The 19,612-nt window shown below is 48.1% G+C and overlaps 1 protein-coding gene across 1 annotated transcript in view; it reads left to right on the forward strand.

Moving 5' to 3' along the window:
* Positions 1–1,226: 1,226 nt before the first annotated feature.
* Positions 1,227–19,612, forward strand: part of HAAO (3-hydroxyanthranilate 3,4-dioxygenase) — a 69,486-nt gene continuing 51,100 nt past the window's right edge. Inside the window, exons 1-2 of the mRNA XM_040430342.1 lie at positions 1,227–1,435; positions 6,672–6,750. Coding sequence (XP_040286276.1) covers positions 1,353–1,435; positions 6,672–6,750 — 162 coding nt within the window. The 5' untranslated portion in view covers positions 1,227–1,352. The remainder of the gene's footprint in view (positions 1,436–6,671; positions 6,751–19,612) is intronic.

Raw genomic sequence — 19,612 nt, forward strand, 5'->3', positions numbered from 1 at the left:
TCGACCGAATTGCAAAATCGACTGTATGCTTAGGAACTGCATTTCCACTATTGTCTCTGCTTGCAAAACTACTAAAGTTGGAGTTCTGTTTTAAAGCTACGTTTCCTCAATTTATTCCTGCATCCGCAAACGGCGTGCCACCGTTTACTTGGCACTGGCGTCACGAACTATTTCTACCTATACCTGCCCTTGCAGAGAGTCAGCTGTACCAGGTTAGTGTATATTGCACTACATCACCCAGAAACACCTATTGCACACAACTTGAGTACGCTGCATAATGTCCCCATTAGTAACTCCCAGGAAGAATAATGCCCCCATTTGTGCCCCCCAGGAAGAATAATGCCCCCATTTGTGCCCCCCAGGAAGAATAATGCCCCCATTTGTGCCTCACCAGGAAGAATAATGCCCCCATTTGTGCCTCACCAGGAAGAATAATGCCCCCATTTGTGCCCCCAGGAAGAATAATGCCCCCATTTGTGCCTCACCAGGAAGAATAATGCCTCCCATTAGTGCCCCCCAGGAAGAATAATGCCCCCATTTGTGCCCCTAGAAAGAATAATGCCTCCCATCAGTGCTCCCCAGTAAAAATAATGCCCCCATTAGTGCCCCCCATTAGTGCTAATGCCCCCTTCTCTGCTTCTGCCAAAAAAACACCTCCTCCATTTGATCACGCCGCTCTATGATACAGGACCTGCGCTCCAGCGTGATGACGTCTCACAGGTCCTGTCCTGATCTTCCAGTGAGCTGCGCAAACAAATGGAGGAGGTGAGTGAGAGGGAGGTAAAGGCTGCACTAATGAGCGCTCCACAATTAACATAGTCGGTAGAAATAAATTACCGGCATCAGCAGGGCCACTAAATTACCGGCCTTGCCGGTGAGATACCGGCCAGGTGGCAACCCTAGGTGTGACCTAAGATTAACCATTTTGTGCCAAAATTGTACCACAATTCTGGAGTAGAATTCTTACTCAAAGACCAATGTCTATCCCTGCGCCAGATTTATCATCCAGCCTGAGCCCCTGTGATAAATCTGGTGCAGGTCCACAAAGCCCGATCTCTTTACTCCATCTACAGGATTAGTAGATCTGGGCCATCTTCTCTGAAGGAACAGTTCAGTAAGCAGCAACAGTCCTGAATATTATTTTAGAGGCTCACATGACACCTTCACACGTACAAGCATGTTTTCTTAATATTTTCAGCCAGCTCTGCTCGTCTTTACCTTTGCACCTTCCAACCTTTGTTCGGTCGGTAAATATGCAGTGGTCTAAACAGCATGTTCTGCTTTTTTCTCTACAAGACTGAATATTATGCCAACATCCACGTTCCTCCATAATACAGACACTGCATTAAGATATGGAGATGCAAGCGATTAACGTAAAGCAATGGCTACAAGAGAACAAGATGTGTTTCTTACCTCCTGTGTGCAACAAGCTTATGTAAGTAAAGGGATTTATCCGGGTTATACAGTACATACGTAAATTTTTAGTTCCGGTTGCCAGATTAGCACCTAGACTGTGCTATAGATGGAGATGAGGGCATTTACCTGCTGGTTGTGTGAGCAACTGAATATTATAAAATGTAAATAAATGATTGCACTTGAAGGGTATAGTAAATATCTGTGTATACAGGGTGTTGACTACAGCACCCTCCCCTTCTGGTGTGCTGTCTCCTATTATACACAATATAAATGCACTTGAAGGGTATGACAGGGGGATATGTGTTACTTAAAAGTTGCACTATACTGGCATCTGTCTAGGGCACCATTGAGGAGGGTGGTATCTGACATGCAGTACCAGACACAACCTTCTGATAACATTGGTGCTGCTTTTGAAAAACAAAAGACCATTTCTTCCACTGTCACACAACCCCAATAAAAAGTGTATTCCAGTACTTGTGTAATATATCTGTAAGATAGGGGCTAACTATGAGATAGGTGGGGGTCTAACAGCTGGGACCCCCACGGTTCATGAGACCGGGAAACCCGTGTCCCTCAGTGCCCTCTAAATGAATGGAGTGGTAGGTAGAGCCTGCGCAGTTTATCTCTATGGGACCTGCTAGAAATCGCCTAGCATTACACTAAGATGCCTGTTCTTATGAACAATTAGGGTCCCAGTGGTAGTACCCCCTCCAATCTAATTATTGTCCCTGCCCTGTGATTAAATTCAATTCACACCCCTTTTTACAAGCCATACCGCCTTTAAAGATAGGCCACACAAACCCCTTTACATAACACAGCCATGTAGTGCCCTGGAGCAAGGGTATTTTGATATCTGGACATTCGTGGATATTTGCCCCTATTGATGTTATGCTGCTATTTAAAGCCATCAACTCCCTACTTTATTACACTTTAAAGAGTTAACTTACACTGTGATTTATGCCATTGTTTACACTTTTTTATATTGTTGAGTATATGTTTAATTATAAATGCACAGCCAGTTCATACTAAGAGACTTTGGGAATTTCTAGTCTGTACACTGAGAAGCTAGTCATTTTCCACTGCTGTCATAAAGGACTATGCAGAGCAGAGTTTTGAAAGGAAATATAAAAAACTGTGAACTTTTGACCCTCTGGTTTAGGGCTCTTTCACACTTGCGTTCTTGTCTTCCGGCATAGAGTTCCGTCGTCGGGGCTCTATGCCGGAAGAATCCTGATCAGTTTTATCCTAATGCATTCTGAATGGAGAGAAATCCGTTCAGGATGCATCAGGATGTCTTCAGTTCCGAACCGGAACGTTTTTTGGCCGGAGAAAATACCGCAGCATGCTGCGCTTTTTGCTCCGGCCAAAAATCCTGAACTCTTGCCCAAGGCCGGATCCGGCCTTAAGCTAAACCTCGTTTCGGCGCATTGCCGGATCCGACGTTTACCTTTTTCTGAATGGTTACCATGGCTGCCAAGACGCTAAAGTCCTGGCAGCCATGGTAAAGTGTAGTGGGGAGCGGGGGAGCAGTATACTTACCGTCCGTGCGGCTCCCCGGGCGCTCCAGAGTGACGTCAGGGCGCCCCACGCGCATGGATGACGTGATCACATGGCTCACGTCATCCATGCGCATGGGGCGCTCTGACGTCATTCTGGAGCGCCCCGGGAGCCGCACGGACTGTAAGTATACTGCTCCCCCGCTCCCCACTACTACTATGGCAACCAGGACTTTAATAGCGTCCTGGCTGCCATAGTAACACTGAACGCATTTTGAAGACGGATCCGTCTTCAAATGCTTTCAGTTCACTTGCGTTTTTCCGGATCCGGCGGGCACCTCAAGTGTGAAAGGACAACGCAAGTGTGAAAGAGCCCTTAGCTCTGTCTGGCCGTTGTTTATGTTTGGAAACTGCTTAGTCATTTCTATTGACTGGTATGAGGCACAATATAAGCCTATGGCAGCCGTGAACTGCAACATTGTTATGTTAGTCTGTACTTCTCTAGCTGCACCCATCCCACTAGAAGGTTCTGAATCAGTTAGAAACTTATAAAAATAAAACCGTGAAAGCCCCTAGAGGTCTAAGGATAGGGACCATTGTTCAGTAGGAGAGACTTTGCCAGATGGCAGGAGTGACCAGAAGAAGATGCTGAGACGGGGATGCTTTGTCCAGGGTATCAGCCTTCTGAGAGAGAGAGAGAGAGAGAGAGAGAGGAAGAGAGGGACAGCTAGACAGCTAGCTCAGGGCTTTCCTCAGCACAGAACCAACTTCTGCCAGGGACGAGTCTGGAGAATCCAGCGTAGTGCCTTGCCTCCAGGAAAGCACAATTGTTTACTGCAACTCCTCAATCTGTGGACTTATTTCCCATTGGGGTGCACCATATTTTACCATCCCCTCCAGAGAGCAGCAACACGTGGTGTCCAAGGGATCCAGTGTAGTGTTGAGACCACCACAAACCTAGTCACTGCACTCACTGTGTTTTTGGACACTGACTGGAAATCCACACACATGGCTGAACTCCAGGAGGTGCCAGAAGGCTACTGCAGCTGCTGGGAAATTTGCCAACCCTTTTTCCAGGAGCTTATGGTTGTTCCAGTGAAGTTGTCAGGTAAGATTATAGTCCAGTTGGAACAGACGAAGACATAGGTGTAATAAGTAACTAGGAAGACCCAAAGAAAATCTGTCATTTCTCTGCTATACCACCACCACCATCAGTAATAAATAAGCTCAGACAAGAGAACGGTTGTAATAATTATGGTCTTGATAGTTACATTCTTGATGAGGTTGAAAAAAGACACAGGTCCATCAAGTCCAACCTATTATAATCCAAAGGAAGTCAAAAACCTCTATGAGGTGGTCACCAATTGCCCCATATTATTGGAAAAATGTGTTCCCGACTCCAAAACTGGCAATCAGAATAAATCCTTGGATCAACATCCCATCTCCAGAAATCTAGTACCTATAACTTGTGATATTATTACTTGGAAGACATCCAGGGCCCTCTTGAACCTGTGCAATGACAACCATCATAACATCTTGTGTTCCATAGTCTCACTGCTCTTATAGTAAAGAATCCAGTCTACGATGATGGCGAAACCTTCTTTCCTGTAGACATAGAGGATGCCCTCTTGTCCTGTTTACAGGTAAAAAAGGTAAAAAATTATTAGTAAAAATATCTTTGTACAGTCCATTCATATATTTGTACTTTGTAATTAGATCTTCCCTAAGCGGTCTTTTCCCAATACGGAATAACCCTAATTTTTGTTTGGTCCTGTAGACCATCCATTCTCTTAATTACCTTGGTCACCCTCTGCATCTGCTGTAGTTCATCTATGTCCTTCTTATACACAGGTGCCAAAAATTGCATGCAATATTCTACATGTGGTCTGACAAGTGATTTGTTTTGTGACAAATCTATGCTATTGCCATGAGAACCTATGATTCTTTTTATCTCATTATTTTATTTGCCTTGGCAGCAGCTGCCTGGCACTGGTTTCTAAAGATGTTAATAAACCCCATATCATTTTGTATCCTGTCATTGGTCTCCCAGCACTCTTCCCCCTACTACCCATGGCCGCTTGCTCCTTATTCTGCATGCTAACCTTTTCTCTCACAATCTATCATTCAGATTCTTGGCAGTATCACAGCAGTATCGAGCCGCTAAGGCCTAAAACCAAACTTTTCTGGTATTCCAGTAACTTTATTTTTAAGGCTGAGCCCAGTGATCTACAAGCCATTGATAAACTGGAATAACCCTCTTCCTTGGAATAAATGAAGGGTGGGAACAGTCACAGATGCCACTTAGTGTGATGCCTGTCCCGAAATTGGCTTGTGACCAACGAAGATAGGCAGTGAGCAATAGGAGTTGTCACCAGTGAGTAGTTTTTTTGGAGTTCACACATGAAGTTGCAGGTAAAGTTAAAGATATTCCAAGTTCCCATATGTATCATAGGAGGTGAACGTCTGGTAAAGGCAAAGTGTGTCTGGTTTTCTGACTCTTGACTCTTGGCCAATGCACTCTAAATGCCCTGCCTTGCACCCTTCGAAACACCTAACATTATGGGCACCCCAGCTACCATCAGACAGGAGCCCCAGAACCAGGCTGTGTCCAGATGAAAGAAATGGTGCCCCCTCCTTGTGCTGCACTGGCCCTAGGGAGCAATGTTGAGAGGACAGCCTCTTTGATAGACTGTGTTATAACAGGAGCTACTAACACTACCATCCTCCGCTCTGGCTTTTCAAGGGCTTTCTGCAATTTGATATTGATGACCTATCTGGAGGGTATCTAACAGGTGACCACCTCCTTTGAAAGGATTTTCTGGAACAAAATTGATGACCTATCCCAGCACCACCACCAATCAGCTATTTGAAGGGCCTACAGCACTCAGATAGGCACTGTGGCCTCTTCATAATATACCAAGTACTGTTCACTATATAGTGGCTGTTGAGCATTGCGGCTCAATCCCATCCACTTTAAAGGCCATGTGCATAGTTGCCAACATCCTGAATTTGCAGGGAACGTCTCTAATTTTTGGAGACCGTTACAGCAAATTCGGACTATCCCAAGCCAAAAATTGACGGGGCTTATGTAAGCCTTGGCCATAAGGGGGGTGTCCCTTGTGGGTTTGGAGTGCCACAGGAGGTGGCACTTGCATGCTCTGAATTTACTATTGACAGTGTTGGTAAATAAGGATATTATTAATGGACATGACTTCACAGGCAGAGGAGGAGCGCCATGGCCTCTTCCAACAGAAGTCAGACCACCAGCAATTAGATATTGATGGTCTATCCTGAAGATACGGTAAGTCATCAGTTTTAAAGTTCCAAAAACCACTTTAATATCCTGGTAGTTCCTAACATGAAAGTTTTCTCAGTGTTTTTTGATTTCTGCAATCCATCTACATTACTGAACTCTATTTTTCGTGGTTACATAAAATGCTTTTTCTTGTGCTAACCACTGCACTAAAGCAGAACTTCATTTATTATGCTTACCTACGAGCAGATACTTATTACGACTCTAAGGAGACCTGACTGCACTGCTCTCCATTACCGAAATTATAATTATACCTAATAGACCAGTGTATCCCGTGATGCCATGTGGGCAATAAACACAATGAAAATAAAAACTAAAGCAAAGGAATGTAGCTCTGCAGCCAGTCTGACAATTAGTAGGCAGGAAAGCCGGGAGAATTGCACATTAGGATTTGCTTCCTTGGGTCATCTTCTCTTATATTAATATTTTTATATTTGTTTTCACAGGCACAATAGTCAGCTGATGGTAATGTTTGTGGGAGGCCCAAACCAGAGGAAAGATTATCACATCGAAGAGGGAGAAGAGGTAATACAGTCGCCCTGAGCTCATCAGACAATCCCTTTAACATGGGAGTGGTAGAGGCGATTAGCTGATCGTCATGATCCTGCCCTGAGTCTACATGCAAACAGTTGCTTATTTCTCTTGCATGATCACTATAGGTCGAAATATAGTATCCTAAGAACTAAGATTGATAGACCTGGTCCATGAGACCAAGAATTGCTGGTTATTAGCAGAATTCTGGTCTGACTCATGGAATGGTTCCTCCTGACTCCTGAGCTAGGCGTCTCCTCTACGACGCTGTCACGGACGTACCGAGACATACGGACGTTGCCGCGACAGTGGGTGACAGAAGATCTGTGAGACTGGCAACATATGCTTTGGTATGACAGGTTTCCTTGTGGATCAATAGACGTCTGTGTTTTCTGATACTGGCCACACCTCTAAACTCCAGGTGTTGCTATGGTGGTCATTTAACTTTCCTTATTTATAGTTGCTTCTCCCACAATGCTGTGCGGTTTATAGCTTCAGTGGTATCTGTGGTCTGATGGTGCTAGGTTCACGTCTGAGTTCCTGTTGCTGCCATAGCTACTTGAAAGTTAAGTGTTTCCTTTACCTTTTGCATTTTATTTTGGTTTATCTGTTTGTTGTTTTTCCCCTGCCCAATGTTGTAGGTCTGACGGAGACTCTTGGTCGTTTTCTGGAGAAACATGTAGCCTCTGTCCTCTCACTATCGCCAGGGTCTTATAGGGTGAGTTAGGACTCTAGGTACTCCAGCGACTCGCCTACCTTTGGGGTCTGTTCATACTGATATCCATTCAGGGCTGTGACTAGGGATTTGACCAGGAGGTTTCCTTCTTTCTTCCCTTGCTTTCAGGCAATGTTCCTTGTTCCCTCTCCTTCTTCGTCCAGTGTGGTGTCTCCCTCCACACACGGGCGTGACATTATAAACCGCCAAACCGTGATTTTATGTTAATTCGAGTGCAGGCATGGACCCGATTGCTGCACCGGCAGAACAGCTACAGGGTCTATCTTTGGAAGTAGCTGATCTCCGCACGACCGTCTCTCAGATCCAGAGACCATAGGCTGTTGGTCCTGGTGGTGGTGGTTACCAGACCTGTCTGGAGCGTAAGGCCCCTTTCACACGAGCGAGTTTTCCGCATGGATGCATTGCGGGAGGTGAACGCACAGCATCCGCACGGAATCCTAACCCATTCATTTCTATGGGGCTGTTCACATGAGCGGTGATTTTCACGCATCACTTGTGCGTTGCGTGAAAATCGCAGCATGCTCCTCTTTGTGCGTTCACGTAACGCAGGCCCCATAGAAATGAATGGGGTTGCGTGAAAATCGCAAGCATCCGCAAGCAAGTGCGGATGCGGTGCGATTTTCACGCATGGTTGCTAGGAAACGATCGGGATGGAGACCCGATCATTATTATTTTCCCTTATAACATGGTTATAAGGGAAAATAATAGCATTCTGAATACAGAATGCAAAGTAAAATAGGGCTGGAGGGGTTAAAAAAATATAAAAAATAATTTAACTCACCTTAGTCCACTTGCTCGCGTAACCCGGCATCTCCTTGTGTCTCCTTTGTTGAATAGGACCTGTGGTGAGCATAAAATACAGTTACAGGACCTTTGATGACGTCACTCCGGTCATCACATGGTACGTCACATGATCTTTTACCATGGTGATTCACCATGGTAAAAGATCATGTGACGTACCATGTGATGACCGGAGTGACGTCATCAAAGGTCCTTGGCCTATAATGAATGCTCACCACAGGTCCTATTCAACAAAGGAGACAGAAGCAGATGCTGGGCTACGCGATCAAGTGGACTAAGGTGAGTTAAATTATTTTTTTGTTTTTTTTAACCCCTCCAGCGATGTTTTACTATGCATTCTGTATTCAGAATGCTATTATTTTCCCTTATAACCATGTTATAAGGGAAAATAATACAATAATACAATCTGTGAAGAAGTTCGGGTTTGGGTACCAAACATGCGCGATTTTTCTCACGCGAGTGCAAAACGCATTACAATGTTTTGCACTCGCACTGAAAAATCGCGGGTGTTCCCGGAACGCACCCACACATTTTCCCGCAACGCCCGTGTGAAAGAGGCCTAAGGCCTCTTTCACACGAATGATACGGATTAGGTCCGGATGCGTTCAGGGTGCATTCCGTGAAACTCTCACCACTGTGCAAGCAATTTCAGTCAGTTTTGTCTGCGATTGCGTTTAGTTTTTTCCGGGCGGGTGCAATGATGCGGTTTTCACGCGCGTGCTATAAAACTGAAGGTTTACAAACAACATCTCTTAAGGTGGGTTCACACTAGCGTTAGGGATTCCGTTATGGCTTTCCATTATAACATGGTTATAATGGAAAATAACGGAATCCATAAGACGGAAGGACGGATCAGTTTTTCTGCCCATAGACTTGTATTATGACGGAATGCAAAACGCCATTAAAAGGCATTCCGTTTGCTTTCCATCCTAATAGAAGTCTATGGAAACAAAATGGATCCGTCTGGGTCCCGTTATGCAATACGGAAAACAAAGTCCTGTCGACAGGACTTTGTTTTCCGTCTTGCATAACAGGACCCAGACGGATCCGTTATGCTTTCCCATAGGCTTCGATTAGGACGGAAAGCAAACGGAATGCCTTTTAAAGGCTTCCATTTTGCATTCTGTCTGGGCATTCTGTTATTTTCCGTTATAACCATGTTATAACGGAAAGCCATAACGGAATCCCTAACGCTAGTGTGAACCCACCCTTAGCAACCATCAGTTTTTCACGCAGCCCCATTCACTTCTATGGGGCCAGGGCTGCGTGAAAAACGCAGAATATAGAACATGTTGCAATTTTCATGCAACGCAGAAGTGATGCGTGAAAAACAACTCTCATGTACATAGACCCATTGAAATGAATGGGTCCGGATTCAGTGCGGGTGCAATGCATTCACGTCACGCATTGCACCCGCGCGTAAAACTCGCTTGTGTAAAAGGGGCCTAAAGTTGATCTCCCGGACAGATTCTCTGGGGGACGTGACAATTTCATTTTATTTAGAGAGGCGTGTAAACTATATTTTAGGCTACGTCCACACTCTTCTGGTGATGAGGAACAGCGAGTCGGTGTGGTGATTTCTTTGCTTAAGGAGGATGCGCAGTCATGGATTTTTTCTCTGCCAACGAGATCGCAGTCTTTCCGGTCGGTGGACAAATTTTTCAAAGCCTTGGGTCTGATCTATGATGATCCGGATCGGACCTCCCTGGCCGAAACCAAGCTGCGTAGCCTTCGTCATAGAGATCGTTCTGCGGAAATTTATTGCTCTGACTTTAGGAGGTGGGCTACGGATACTGAGTGGAAAGATCCGACTCCGTAGCCAGTTTTGTCAGGGGTTATCTGACAGGCTGAAGGACACTTTGACCTTTCATGAAACTCCTGTGTTTCTGGAGGCTGCTATGTCTCTTGCCATACGCATGGATAGACGCCTGAGAGAGAGAGATCTAGGGGCCCCACTCTTAGGACGTTCTATCACATGATGTATTGTCCTCCTCTGACACTTTGGGTGAAGATACTCATGAGTTTATGTCTGTGGACGAACCCATGCATATAGGGGGAGCTACTCCTGGATCTGCTTTTAAGCGTATTAGTCGAAGGAAGAGAGTGTGTTTTTTGTGTGGACAAAAGTGACATTTTATCGATGTATGTCCATGCATTCAGCGTAAAAAATAAATAATGGGATGTCTAATTCCCATCTGACTCTTGGAGGGGTGAGAGGAGAGTCAGAGAACATGCATTTGTCTTTGACTGGTAGTACCCGATTTCTCCTGACTGCCGAGGTTGCGCTAGAGTCAAAGACTGTGGGGATTGAGGTGTTTATCGACAGCGGGGCCAGGGTTAACCTGATTGATGCTCAGTTTGTTCGTATGCACGGGTTGTCTCCAAGTGCATTAGAGAAAAACATTTCCATTTTTGCTATTGATTCTGCACCTTTAGCTTAAAATCGTTTGTTTCAAGTTGTGCAGGATATCAGATTAAGGGTGGATGACTTTCATCAGGAATTTATCTTGTGCTTTATTTTGGAGGGTCTCTCCGCTCCGGTAGTTCTGGGTTTACTGTAGTTGAGCAAACACTATCCAAAGATTCATTGGCAGGCTAAACAGATTCTGGATACGGGTGATTATTGCGTAGACAATTGTCTGCATGGGCGTCTGCAGAAATTTTTCCAGGGGGGGCATAATTTTGTAGATGCCCCTATAGTGCCCACCAATAATGTGTTGGCAAGAAGTGCTATAGTGCCCCCCAATGTGCCAGTAAGAAGTGACCCCATAATGCAACCTAATAATGTGCCAGTAAAAAGTGCCCCCAATGATGCCCCCCCGGGCCCCGGCCTTAATGTCACATTTCTCCCCCTCCATATCACGTGACCCGTCATCACCCCCTTCGCGTCACATTATTTCTCCCCCCCTCCATCATGGCAGCACACTTCCCACCCTCCATTCCCCCCCCCCCCCCCCCGAATGGCACATTTATCCCCCTCCATGGGCCAGTGGCAGCAGCACATCTCTCCCCCCCCCCCCCACATAGCACATTTCTACCACTCCATGGGCCAGTGGCAGTGCACTTGGCACTGTTGGCAGCAGCACATCTCTCTCTTCTCCCCCCCCATTTCTCCCACTCCATGGGCCAGTGGCACTTGGCAGCAGCACATCTCTCCCCCCCCCCCAGCCCCATGGCACATTTCTCCCCTCCATGGGCCAGTGCCATATAGCAGCAGTACATCTCTCCTTCTGTCGCCCCCCCCCCCCCCCCCCCATGGCACATTTCTCCCACTCCAATCCATGGGCCAGTGGGCTGGCAGCAGCACATCTCTCCCCATCCCCCCCTGGCACATTTCTCACACTCCAGACCATCTCATGGGCCAGTTGCAGACATGGGATCCACCATGATCCATCCACTTGTTGTTATCTTTCTTTTTCTTTGTACCAAATATAAATACCTGTAATAACGTTACTTCTGTGACTGTTGAAATAGGAAACTTGGAAGTTGTAACTTGAAGTTGGAACCGAACTTGGCTCAGGTAGTGACTGTGACAGGCAGGCCCTTGACCCTTGACGCGCCGCGCTCATCGCTCCTTCTTCTCTCTGGGGGCGGAGCTCAATGGCAATGTCACGTGAAGACGTGCCTGTGCGGCAGCTGCGAGCCTGCGGCACGTTCCAGCAGCCACTGCAGAGTCTAGAGACAGACAGGCCAGGCAGCGGAGCTCAGAGAGGCCGCGGGCCCCGCCCCCTCCTCACTCTTTCAGGCCGGGCGTGTGCTTTCACTCACCGCTGTTAGTCAGACGGCGGCCGCCCGCCGACCGCAACAAAATAGTAGTACTAGTAAGTAGTAGGGTTAGTTTGCGGCGGGCCACGGGGTGGCACTTGCCCCTCCTTGCCCCCCCCTGCGGACGCCCATGATTGTCTGAATACATCTTTTTCTGTTTTAACTACTGAGACATTGCCTTCTTTTATATCTGATTTTGCTGATGTATTTTCTGAGAGTTGATGTCAGGATTTACCTCTGCATCGGGAATATGAATGTCCTATCGACCTTATTCCCGGGGCTAAGTTACCCAAGTCTAGGCTGTATAACCTTTCTGGACCTGAAAGACTGGCCATGGGAGAATATATTGCTGAGTGTTTGGCTAAGGCTCCATTCAGACGTCCGTTGAATGGTCACAGATCCGTTCTGCAATTATTCGGAATGGGTGCGGACCCATTCATTTTCAATGGGGCCGAAAAAGATGCACTTCCGTTCCTCGGCCCCGAACTTCCGGTCCGCGGCTCTGCAAAAATATAGAACAAAAGGCATTATCTATTATAGTGCCGGCCATGTCCTCAATTTGCGGATCCGCAAAACACTTACGGACGTGTGAATGGACCCTAAGGGACACATAAGTCCTTCCAAGTCTCCAGTGGCAGCAGGATTCTTTTTTGTTAAAAAAGAAAGACGGAGGTCTTTGGCCATGTCTGGAATTCCATGAATGCAATCGGATTACTGTCCTTAATCCCTACCCCCTTCCTTTTTATTCCTAATTTGTTTAACCAGATTGTTGGTGCCAAGGTGTTCTCCAAATTGGACTTAAGGGGGGCATATAATTTGGTCAGGATGAAGGAAGGGGATGAATGGAAGATGGCTTTTAATACTCCAGAGGATCACTTTGAGAACCTGGTCATGCATTTTGGGTTGACCAATGCTCCTGCGGTTTTCCAACATTTTGTGAATAACATTATTCATCACCTGGTGGGGAGATTTGTAGTCGTATATTTAGATGACATACTAATTTATTCTCCAGACGTGGAGACACATCAGGATCAAGTTAGACAGGTGTTGCAGATCCTTAGGGATAATAAGTTGTACGCAAAATTAGAGAAGTGTGTTTTTGCTGCACATGAGGTGCAGTCTTTGGGCTACCTGCTGTCATCTTCGGGTTTTCAAATGAATCCAAAGAAAGTCTGTGCGGTATTGGACTGGGATTGTCCCGAAAATCGGAAGGTTCTTATGTAGTTTTTGTGGTTCACCAACTACTGTATTACTGAAAATGTATTCAGAACTATTTGACAGTGGTAAAACTCCTAACTGACATGACTAAGAAAGGGACAGATGTCTCAGTGTGGTCTGATTCGGCGTTGCGAGCCTTTTCTGCAGTTAAGGAGTGCTTCACTTCTGCCCCTATATTGGTGCAGCCGGATGTTTCACAACCTTTCATTGTGGAAGTGGACGCGTTCGAGGTGGGGGTAGGAGCAATCTTATCGCAGGGACCGTCACCAGGTAAATGGCGTCCATGTGCCTTTTTCTCAAAAAAAACTCTCTGCCGCAGAGAAAAATTACGATGTGGGTAACAGAGAGCTGCTGGCCATTAAGTTGGCTTTTGAGGAATGGCATCTTTGGTTGGAAGGGGCGATTCATCCAATCACTGTGTTTACTAATCACAAAAATCTGGTCTACCTGGAGTTGGCTGAACGACTGAACCCGAGGCAGGCTAGATGGTCGTTGTTTTTTACTAGATTCAATTTCACTGTCACTTATCGTCCGGGGGTTAAGAACGTCAAGGCGGATGCCTTGTCACTTAGTTTTCCTGGAGGTGGTGATTTTGAAAATCCGAGTCCTATACTGGCGGAAGGGGTGGTGATATCCGCTCTATACCCTGACCTAGAGGTGAAGGTATTATAGGCTCAGGGAGATGCACCGGAATCTTTCCCCTCTGGGAGATTGTTTGTTCCATCAGAATTGCGTCATAAGCTGTTTGAGGAACATCACTGTACGGTTCTTACGGGACACACTGGGAGTAGATCCACTGCCGACCTCATCTTTTGTAGATTCTGGTGGCCACGGATGCGTAAGTAGCTTAAGGCTGACATGTCAGCCTGCATTTGTGGGAGGGGCGTAGGCGCTCTTAAAAGGAGGCACGCCCTCTCCTCATGTGCGGGCGTTTTCGGTGCATTCCCGCCTTAACGTCACGCCCCGTACTGCTGTGCTGCTCACCAGGTAAGTTACCGAGGGTCCTGATGCTCGCCGCTCGTTCCTGCTGCAAGGGTAAGTTAGCTACTATCCTCCCGATCCCCCTTCCCGGCGTACGTCTCCCCCTCCACCTGGTTCACCGCTACCCACCTTCCACAACAGGCGGTGCGGCCGGCTCGATACATGCTTCCAGCGCCGGCCGAGGCAAGCCACGTGTGACGCCGGGCAGCGCCTCCGTTGCCTTGGCAACGAAGCCCGCGTCTCTGTCCAAGCTCCCTCCCTGGGCTCCGGGCGTCACAGCAACCTGCCGCTTGTTGATTCCAGGACCTGTCGTCCGGGGGTGGGTCCGTCCAGACCTAGGGCCGCCGCTTTCCACTCCGTCACAGCTGCCGGGCGGCGGCCGGCAGTTGTCCATTTTCAATAAAGTTCAAAAAAAAAATAAACTTGCTCCCACACTTACAGGTTTGTGCAATAAGCCCCATCACAAACTCTTTTCACTCATATATAAATCCCAAACCTATTGTCATGGTCATTTAGCGCACCGCCTGGCCCCCATGTGCCCTCCTCTGTCAGCTCGAGCCGCTGGCCAGTTTAACCCTTCACACCCCACGATAGCGGTTCCCGCTACCGTCCACGTCAGCTCCTTCAAACGCAAATTTCTGTTAGATCACAGGGACAGGCAAGTTCCCTGGGTTTGAAGGTCAACACATATGGCGCAATCATGGGCTACTACCACCCCTCCGATCCAGGTTCTGCCACCACGGGCGGGTCCGTCCAGACCCGGGGGTGCCGCTCCTCATTCCGGCGCAGCTGCTGGCTGGCGGCCGGCTGCTGTTCATGGTCAATAAAATAAAAAATAAAAAAATAAAAAAAAGGGGTTTCACACATACGGGCTTATGCGAATAAGCCCCACTACAAGCTCTTATCATTCACGCAATCCTGACTGTTTGACATGGTCATAGCACGCCGCATGGCCCCACGTGCCCTCCCCTGTCATTCCGAGCCGCAGACCAAGTTTTAACCTTCCACAACCCACGGTAGCGGTTCCGCTGCCTTCCACGCCAGCTCCTACCAACGCAGTTTTCTGTTAGGTCACGGGGACATGCAGATCCCTGGTTTAAGGGTCGAGTAAAGGGCGCAATTCTGGGCCACCACCCCTTCCCCCCCCCCCCCCTCATGCTACTGGTTATTGTTGCAGACTGGGTTCTCTGCCTTGCTAGCCATACATCGTCTGCCAAGGGTTCTTACAGTTCTGCCCGCTTCAAACGCCACCCGTTCTGCTCTGCTTCCGGCACAGTCCACAGGGGGGTCACGTGGGACGCCGGGCATGAGGTCCGCCGCAGCGTCCATGTTGCCCGGCAACGAGGTTAGTTTCTCCTTCTGCACCCACAAGGCACGACTGCCTCCTAAGCTCCGGGGTGCGCTGCGTCCGGTTGCTGTCCCATTGTGGTCTCGTGGCTGGCTGTCCCTCTGGCTCGGCCCCGGTCTGCACGGCGTCTCTGTTACCCGGCAACGCCGTTGGTGTCCTCCCCCCTGCGGTCACATGATCTCTCCCTGGTTCCGGTCTGCGCTCCTCTCGTCCACCGCCGCCCTCATCGTATACACCGGGCAATGCTGGTCCGGCCCGGTCACCCGGGGGTTGGGTCCGTCCAGAGCCAGGGCCGCATCAGGGGTGCCGTTTCCACTCTGCCGCAGCTGCTGGCCGGCGGTCGGCGGTTGTTAGTTTTCAATAAAGTTATAAAAAGAAAAAAAAAAAAAGTGTTCTCACATAATAATGCTCGGTGCTCTTTTGAACAGCATAATTAAAACTCAATTTATAGCAAAATACAACATGCGTGATATAGTTGATACAATAGTAAAACCACATGATCCAGATAAACAATCCCCCAAAAGTCATTATCACCATCATCCTATATAATAAAATCTCTGTGTGATGATTTTTCAAGTGCGCATGCGCGGCGTGCTGGCCAATCGGCACACACTCTTTGGCACCGCCATGTACGTCCGGCAGCGGTCTCTGTGAGTGGAGGTGAAAGGCCACATCCATCCCCATGTGCCCTCCTATGTCATCCCAAGCTGCAGGCAGCTGACGCGGGGAAACTTCCCCGCCCCTTTCTTCCCCCTGTTACTCCAACTGCACCTGTATGCTCCGGCCAAAAAAAATAAAAAATAAATAAAAATAAAATAATAGATCAATTTAAACACTTTGCACTACAGAGAGGTAAATGGCGCAGTCTATGGACTGCTACAGCCCCCCCCCCCCCCCGCATGATACTGTTTATTGTTGCAGACCCTGGGTACTCTGCCGTTAATCTTCAACCAGGGATCCACGCATCCTCACAGAGGTCATAAAATCCCCACTCAGGGTTCAAACAGATAGGTGCTGGCGTTTTAGTCTTTCTCACTCCAGTCACACCCAAAGTTTTATTCAATCCACACAGTCAAAGCAGCAGCATCGAAATCTTTTAAAAATAAAAATAAAAAATTAATAATGATGGTTCCCTAGGTCACGGTTGGGACACATTGGCGCGTTCCGGTCGGCGTAGTCTCCCCCTCACGTCACCAATTATTTCGCAGACCCCGGGTGCTGCGCCACTCTGGCTGCGCTCGCCAGCCAGGTGGCGCTCATTTGTCCCGTTTGAGCCGACCATCGCTTTCCCACTCACTCCATCCACGGGCATTTCCGGTAACCGCTTCATTTTCTACCACACTTTCGCGGTCTTTCAGTCTACGCTGCAATGCAGCTCCCTATTCCTTTTGTCACCCGCGTCAGGGTCACTTCGTAGTCACCGGGTTGTCTCCAGTCACGTCTCAGGTTACTTCTTGTCCACGTCACCATGTTTTGTTTCTCTGTCATATCTGTCCATGACAGGCTGTTGCTGTCACGTGTCAGGCCTATGTATCAATTGGCGGCCACGGCCAGGCTCACGCCTCTTGCCTCCCACGGCCTGTTCTGTCCAGGCGTCCTTTCCTCCTTCAACCATTGGCCTGTCACGTGTCAGACTCACGCATTACTATTTCCACCTATTGCGCTCCAGGCTCACGTGCACATCTCACCATGTCGGGTGCCTGCCACGGTTCAAGCTCACGTATTTGTTCAAGGGTATCATCTGTTGCCTGTCACGTTCAAACGCACGTTCAATCTGTCATCTTTTGCCAATGTATTATCTCTTGCCCGTTATGCTTCAGGCTCACGTGTTATTTTCATTTTCTGTTGCCTGTTACGTTTCAGGCTTACGTTTTCAATTTACCATAGGTTGCCTGTTACGCTTCAGGCTTATGTGTTATTTTTCTTTATCTGTTGCCTGTTACGTTTCAGGCTTACGTTTCAATTTATCATATGTTGCCTGTTACGCTTCAGGCTTACGTGTTATTTTCATTATCTGTTGCCTGTTACGTTTCAGGCTTACGTTTTTAAATTATCATATGTTGCCTGTTACGCTTCAGGCTTACATGTTATTTTCATTATCTGTTGCCTGTTACGTTTCAGGCTTACGTTTTTAAATTATCATATGTTGCCTGTTACGCTTCAGGCTTACGTGTTATTTTCATTATCTGTTGCCTGTTACGTTTCAGGCTTACGTTTATAACTCATCATAGGTTGCCTGTTACGCTTCAGGCTTACGTTTCATTCATCATCTGCTGCCTGTTGCGCTTCAGGCTTACGTGTTTTTACTTTTCAGGGGTTGCCTGTCACGCTTCAGGCTTACGTTTGCATGGGTCATCTGCTGCCCGTCACGCCTCGGGCTTACGTTCATGTCACGCCGCGTCTGCCACCGGCTGCGCATTGATGTACGTTTCCGGTTTCCGTTGCCTCTTTCGTTTAGGGTACACGTTCGTCACTTCTCATGGCATGGTTTATCGCGCTCAGGCGTGCATAGATCTTTTATCTCTGCCAGTGTCCGTATCACTCAAGGTCTTACGTGGTATTATTTATTTTCTGTTACCTGTCATTCAGGTTCACACTGTTAATTTACTGTTTCTGTCGCCTGTCATGTTTTAGAGTCGATTCGATAGTCCTTTCGCCGGTACGATTTCAGGTTTGATGTTTGTTTTCTCTTCAGTTTTCATTTTTCTGTCTGGGGCCAAGTACGGTTAGCCTTCTCACGTCATTTCACGCTTAGTCCATGGTCCCGCCGTTCAGAGCACCAGACACTCGCTAGTCCTCCTTTAACCACCATTCACGACTCGGGTGTCACTTGCAAGGTACGGGGCTTCCTGGTCAAAATGTTATTTTCTATTTTGTCACTTCGCAGCTGCAGTATGTCGCATATTTCCAACATCGAAGAAGCCCTATCGGTACCGGAAACACCCGCATCCGAGCGGCCCCTAAGGAGTTGGTCAATTCCGAAGTTGATCGCGGAGCTTAACCGGAGAGGGATCCAATACCACTGCCTCCGCCGTAAAGCAGAGCTGTATAGGCTACTGTTGGCTGAACCTGCAGCCCCGGTCTGGGAGCAAGTCTCCTTGTCCACCCTTCGGGTGTCCCTGGCGCAGCCTAATGCTGGGATGAACTCCATCGCTTCCTCGGTTTCGGACGTCCAGTCCAGCCTCCTGGCCGTCAAGTCCTACCAGGGGCTGCCACCTGACCGGTCCACTCTAGCCTTGCCAATAACCTCCACCCCAGGGCCCGTTCCCCCAGGTAGGGTTCTGTACGCTCCCGAGATTGCTCCCTCGCTTTCATTCCCTGCCGCATCCAAACCGCTTGTCATTACAACACAAGAAGAGTAGTCACGCGGTCGTCCCGAGCAGGCAGGCTGTGTCAGGGGATTATTTAAAAACTTCCACCTCCCTAGATGGTCTTCTTTTTGGGCTCCTTTCCAGCACTATCATAAAGGCTGCCATGTACTTTAGTTCCGCGGGTTCTTAGGACACAGCGAATTCACCCACAGTTCAGTCAGGTCCAAGGGTTTAACCAGGGGTCAGCTGGTATGGCACGACGACCTTTTCTCCTCACATCTCCTCACTTTAAACCCCACAGTTGGGCCACCAGTGGAGGTGAAGTTCTTCCAGTCCACCCACGCTTGGTGCCCGGTCCAGGTGCTCAGGAGCTGGCTGGCAGCTCTGGGGGACTCCGCCCCTGACCGCCCATGGCTCCCGTTCCAGGTCTCGGCCCACACGGCCTCGCAGTTTCATCTCCCACGTTCGCACCCTGGCGGCGGGCTTGGGTTCAACCCCAAGACCATTTCAGGACACTCCTTCCGTATTGGAGCTGCATCCGCGGCTTCAAAGCACAACGTCCCCGGCCACGTCATCCGCAAATGGGTCGCTGGCGCTCCTCAGGCTTCTCACGTTACATACCTACCCTCGGGCCGAGATATCCCAGGCATTCCACAGTTTGGTATGGTAACTTGACCAGTTGCATACAGGTTTTTC

The sequence above is a fragment of the Bufo bufo genome, chromosome 4 (assembly GCF_905171765.1).
Source record: "Bufo bufo chromosome 4, aBufBuf1.1, whole genome shotgun sequence".
In the NCBI taxonomy this organism is placed as follows: Eukaryota; Metazoa; Chordata; class Amphibia; order Anura; family Bufonidae; genus Bufo; species Bufo bufo.